The following is a 5940-nucleotide window of genomic DNA, read 5'->3' on the forward strand; positions in this document are numbered from 1 at the left end:
AGGACACAGGTCTGAACTGAATATGAAGGAATGATATCTGTAAAGCATTTATTTTTGTTTATCCTTGTTCTTTGTGGGGCAAAGAGGGTGGGGTGCCTTATGTCTGGGACCAGATTTGGACTCAGGGCCTCCTGGGTCCAGGGCTGGTGCTTTGTCCACTGTGCCACCTAGCTAACCAATGATGACATCTTTAAAATAGGGTTGAGAGGTAGGAGGAATAGACTGGGGTGAAGGGGGAGGGGAGAGGTGGACTGGGGAGAGGTAATTCACATGAAGGAAACAAGAAAAAAGCTTATGGAGGTGAGGGGAAGAGGGGGAAGAAGTGGGGGAGTGAGTGAACCTTACTATAATCAGAATTGACTCAAAGAGGGAATAACATACATACTCAAGTGGGTATAATAAAAATTGGTCTATCCTGCCCTCTTCTGTTTCCTTTTTGAAATTATATATTAATTAACCTGTTAGGATTTTCATTAGAAGCCACATCCTTAAAATCATAGTATATTGGAGATATAAGGGACCTATAGCTCCACTCACCATCCCTGCAAATTCCTAAGTCAAAACACCCACCCTTCCTTACCCATCATTCTATACAATGTGTTATCTCCCCCATTAGAATGTAAGCCCCGCTTTTCCTAACAGCAGACAAGATGGCAGAAGTGGAGCAGAAGAAGAAGCGAACCTTCCGGAAATTCACGTACCGCGGCATGGACCTGGATCAGCTCCTGGACATGTCCTATGAACAGCTCATGCAGTTATACAGCGCCCGGCAGCATCAGAGACTCAACCGGGGTCTGCGGCGCAAGCAGCATTCCCTCCTTAAACGCCTGAGGAAGGCCAAGAAGGAGGTACCCCCCATGGAAAAGCCCGAGGTCGTGAAGACTCACCTTCGAGACATGATCATCCTGCCAGAGATGGTGGGCAGTATGGTGGGCGTCTACAACAGCAAGACCTTCAATCAGGTTGAAATTAAGCCCGAGATGATTGGACACTACCTGGGCGAATTCTCTATCACCTACAAGCCTGTGAAACGCGGCCGGCCGGGTACTGGAGCCACCCACTCCTCTCGTTTCATCCCTCTCAATTAACCCAGATCCTAACGATAAAAACAAGAAGGTTCTTGAAAAAAAAAAAAAGAATGTAAGCCCCATGAGCACAAGGACTGCCTTTCTTTCTGTTTATATCCCCAACACTGAGTGCAATGCCTGTGATACAGTAAATGCTAAATAAATGGGGGTTTTTTTCATTTATTTATTTAATTAGTTAGCATATTAAGAAAAGTAATAATAAAGTATTTCTCCCCTAACCTTAGGGTCTACTTTCTCACAAGTACATTTTGCGATGATCAACTATCATTCACTTAGCTCTTCTCAGCAATACAATGGCCCAAGACAATTCCAAAGGACTCATGATGGAAAATGTTATCCACATCCAGAGAAAGAACTGATGGAGTCTGAATGTGGAGATCAAAGCATACTATTTTCACTTTGGGGAGGGTTGTGGGGTTTTTTCCCTTTTGTTCTGTTTCTTCTTTCACAACATGACTAATGTAGAAATATGTTTTACATAATTGTACTTGTATAGCCAATATTGGCTTGCTTGTCATCTTGGGGAAAGGGGAGGAGAGGGAGGAAGAAAAATTTGAAACTCCAAATCTTTCCCAAAAAGGAATGTTGAAAATTATCTTTACATGTAATTGGAAAAAATAAAATTCTATTAGATAAATAATTTTTTAAAAATAGGAATATAAACTCCTTGAGGGTGAGAACTCTGTTTTTTGCCTTCCTTTGTATCCCTAGCACTTAACATAGTACCTAGCACATAGTAAGCATTTAATAAGTGTTTTTGACGGACTGATTGACTGATTATTGCAATAGTCCAGACAAGAGGTGTTCAGGACCTAAAGAAAGTTGGTGGTCATGTGAGTATGATGTGGGATGGAATTAGAGTCAAATTGATTGTGAATTGTCCCAAAAGAATTACAAGACTCAGTGACTCAGTTTCCCAAGTTTTATTGCAATACTGTGAGTTATCCCAGGGAGAGAACCAGAAAAGTAGAAAGGTATCTCTCAAAAAGGGAAAGAAAAGACAGTTATATTTATAGTATGGATAAATTGATTATCAGTCTCATAATAATCTCCACCTTAGGGAGATACCAAGGAGGGCTTATCCTAATTTGGACTTCCTGGGGTTCCAAGCCAACCCCCAAGGTAGGTACCTTTTTCTAGAGGTGTGTTTTGGGGGTTTACATGTCATAAGGTGAATCTGGGGACAAATTTGGCTTTTTCTGCGCATGTCACCTTTTCATCCCCATGCTTGGTTTCAAAATATTTTCATTGATCAGTTGGAATTTCTATACCCTTTCAGCGTATCATTGTTATGGTTAAGGTCTCTATGACCTGCCTCTTTATGTTCTTGTTATGGGTGCTGATTAATGTGGGACTTGTATTAATGAAGACTCAAGTCTTTTCTGTTTTTTGTTTGTTTGTTTGTTTGTTTGTTTTTTGATGTTTTTTTTTGGTTTTTGGTTTTTGGGTTTTTTTGTCAAGGCAATTGGGATTAAATGACTTGCCCAGGGTCACACAGCTAGTAAGTGTTAAGTGTCTAAGGCTGGATTTGAACTCAGGTCCTCCTGAATCCAGGGCCAGTGCTCTATCCACTGTCCCACCTAGCTGCCCCTCAAGTCTTTTTTTTTTTTTTGGAGGGCAATGGGGGTTAAGTGACTTGCCCAAGGTCACACAGCTAGTGTTGTGTCTGAGGCCGGATTTGAACTCAGGTCCTCCTGAATCCAGGGCCAGTGTTTTATCCACTGCACACCTAGCTGCCCCCTGCCCCTCAAGTCTTAAGTTATCCATTAACTGGGGTCTGAATCCCTTTTAGAGCTCATATCTAAATTAGAGCTTGGTTTTTCTGTTAACTCCTTTTTTGCCTCCTACATTAAGTAGAGATAAGGGAATGGAAATAGAATAAAAAATACATGGCAGCTCATTGGATGTATGTGGTGAGGGAGAGTGAGGTACCAAGAATGGTGCCAAGGTTGTGAACTACAGTGACCAGAAAAATGGTGTTGTCCTCTACAGAAAAAGAAAATTTTTATAAGGCGTAGGTTTGGAGGAAAGATAACTTCTGTTTTGGACAAGTAGGGTTTGAGATGCCTAAAGGATATAGAGAGTTAAATATATGAGAAGGAATTTGAGACAAATGGACTTTAGTTATCAGTAAAAATAAGAGAGATGAGGCCTTCCACTAAGAGGAAGAATTGTATAGGAGCTTTGAAGAGAAAAAGAATAAAAAGATTGCTATAGGGGCAGCTAGATGGCGCAGTGGTTAAAGCACCAGCTCTGGATTCAGGAGTACCTGAGTTCAAATCCGACCTCAGACACTTGACACTTACTAGCTGTGTGACCCTGGACAAGTCACTTAACCCCCATTGCCTAAAAAAAAACCAAAAAGATTGCTATAGAGCAATTAAAGCAATGAGGGTCCATTTAAGATTACCTAAAATAAATTTGTAATGTATCCAGTTGGCATTGTGGGATGACTTCATCCAGTGGCATTCAATTGTATATGAGAAGTATTAAAGGTAGCTGTGACCCATAGCTGAAGTTTGACAAGGTGTAGCTGACAACAGGACAAGGGGTCAAGGACTCAAAAGCAGTTGCTTAGATATGTTTGATCTTGTCATTCATAAGTCAAGATTGTAAATGGAATGAAAGGAGGTCAGAAGCCTAGGATCTGTTGTTATTCTAAGGAGATGAAGGAGAATGAGGGTTGAAATTTGGATTGCACCTGTGATTTCATATGTTAAGGGAACTCCCAGTGAGTAAACTCTTTCTATCAATGCAGATCAGGTCCTTCTATGAAACTCAGCATCTCAGAGAGCTTCCTGGGGAACTGAAAAGTAAAGTGACTTGCCCAGAATCACACAGACAATATGTGTCAAGAAGCAGAATTTGAACCCAGTACTTCATGGCCCCAAGGTGGTCTCCCTAGCTACTATACCATGATGCCTGGAAAGACTGAGGTAGTATAATCTGGTCACTAGGAGCTATGTTGTACCCAATCAATAAAAAAAAAAAATTATTAAGCACCTACTATATACCAGACATTGTGCCAAACACTAAAGATACAAAGAGGTAAAAACAATCCCTGTCCTCAAGGAGCTCACATTCTAATTGGGTAGACAACATGTTGTAAAGGACTAAAATTCTAGCTAGTCTGTCTAAAATATCTAATGAGTGGTCACCAACAAATTATAAGCTTTACCAAGAGTTAGACTTTTAAGCATTTATTAAGGAGAATAAGAATTTGGTGAAGAGAAAGAGAAAGGCCTAGATTCATCCATCTATTAACAAGAGAGCGCATTTCTAGCTCCATTTTACACCCGAGTGCTGAGGAAAGAGAGTGAGAAAGCCAGCCTCATCCCCTCTTCCTCCCACAAGCAAACATCACTTCCTGATGCCAAAGAAAAGCTGCATGGCCTTGCACTCAGAGGCTTTCTCCTCATGGTGGAGCTTTCCTACAGTAAGTCTCCAGAAGGTGGCGTCATTCCAATTCTTACAATGTAAAACACTAGGTAAACGAGATATAAAGAGAACAAATGGGAAGTAACTTTAGGGGGAAAGGTACTAACATAATAGCTGAGGGAATGGTCTGGAAAGGCTATTTAAATACCACCTACAAAAGGGAGAATTTGAGCTGAGACTGGAAGTTGGGGATACTAAGGAGGAGTTGGGAGGGAAGAGCAGCCAATGAATGCAAAGGCCCAGAGAATGGATCATCTTATTAATCAGTCAATAAACACTTATTAAGTACCTACTGTATGCCATGCCTGGTGCTAAGCATTGGGGATACAAATGTGAATGATAGTAACCTCCCCCGCCCCCAACCACCCAAGAAGATTAAAATCTAATGGAAGAGGAAAATACACAAAAGGAAGCTAAAAGAGTGGAAGGGGGGAAGAAAAGGCATGGTACCCAGAGGGGACATGATTAAGAAATTCAAAGTAGTACAGCCAGGTGGGAAATGAAGAGTTGGTTGGCCTGGAGACCCTCCTTAAATGGAGGTTTTGGTAAGAGCTCTTCACTCTTCAGAGTATGTGTTAGAATGTCAAATGTATGTTTGCCTAAAAGATTATATTATGGAGAACTCACACAAGGCAAGTGCTCAGCTCATACTGAGGTCTGAAGAAGCCCTACAAGGATACTTTCTAAGTCTCTGAAGAACTTTGGAATTCATTGTGAGACATGGGAGACACTGGCACAGCACTGCCCAGAATGGCATGCCCTCATCAGAAAAAGGGCTGTGCTCTATGAGCAAAGTAGAATTGCAATAGATCAAAGGAAACATGAGATGTGGAAATTTAGACATCTCCACTTCCTATGGATTATTTGTGCCTGACCTGTGGTAGAGCTTTCAGAGCTCATATTGCTCTGATCAGCCACTGTTGGATGTGTGTTTTGTGGTTGCCAGTTTGTGTTTTGTTTGATTATTGAGGGGCTAGATAGGCTGGGTTTTCTAAATTATTTACCACATATATTAATGGCTATTTACATAATAATAGCTATTATACCCATTTTGACATTAATCATTTTTTTTTTGTGGGACATTGAGGGTTAAGTGACTTGCCCTAGGTCACACAGCTAGTGTCAAGTGTCTCAGGGTGGATTTGAACTCAGGTCCTCCTGAATCCAGGGTCTGTGCTTTATCTACTGTGCCATCTAGCTGCCTCATCATTTTTTATTAAAGTACATTAAATATCAGAAAAGAATTGACCATGTGGCATTTAACACAAGCAGAAAACCCCCAGCACCATATTGTCTCTAAGAGGGTGGCTAGGTGGCACAGTGGATAAAGCACCGGCCCTGGATTCAGGAATACCTGAGTTCAAATCCAGCTTTAGACACTTGACACTTACTAGCTGTGTGACCCTGGGCAAGT

The 5940-nt window shown here is 41.2% G+C and overlaps 1 protein-coding gene across 1 annotated transcript; it reads left to right on the forward strand.

Annotated features, from left to right (window-relative positions):
• Positions 1 to 635: 635 nt before the first annotated feature.
• On the forward strand, positions 636 to 1088 carry LOC122746921 (40S ribosomal protein S15-like). Its single transcript, XM_043993021.1, has one exon. The coding sequence runs from the start codon at positions 651 to 653 to the stop codon at positions 1086 to 1088; it is 438 nt and encodes a 145-aa protein (XP_043848956.1). The 5' UTR covers positions 636 to 650.
• Positions 1089 to 5940: the final 4852 nt, after the last annotated feature.

Source organism: Dromiciops gliroides, chromosome 1 (assembly GCF_019393635.1).
Source record: "Dromiciops gliroides isolate mDroGli1 chromosome 1, mDroGli1.pri, whole genome shotgun sequence".
Taxonomy (NCBI): Eukaryota; Metazoa; Chordata; class Mammalia; order Microbiotheria; family Microbiotheriidae; genus Dromiciops; species Dromiciops gliroides.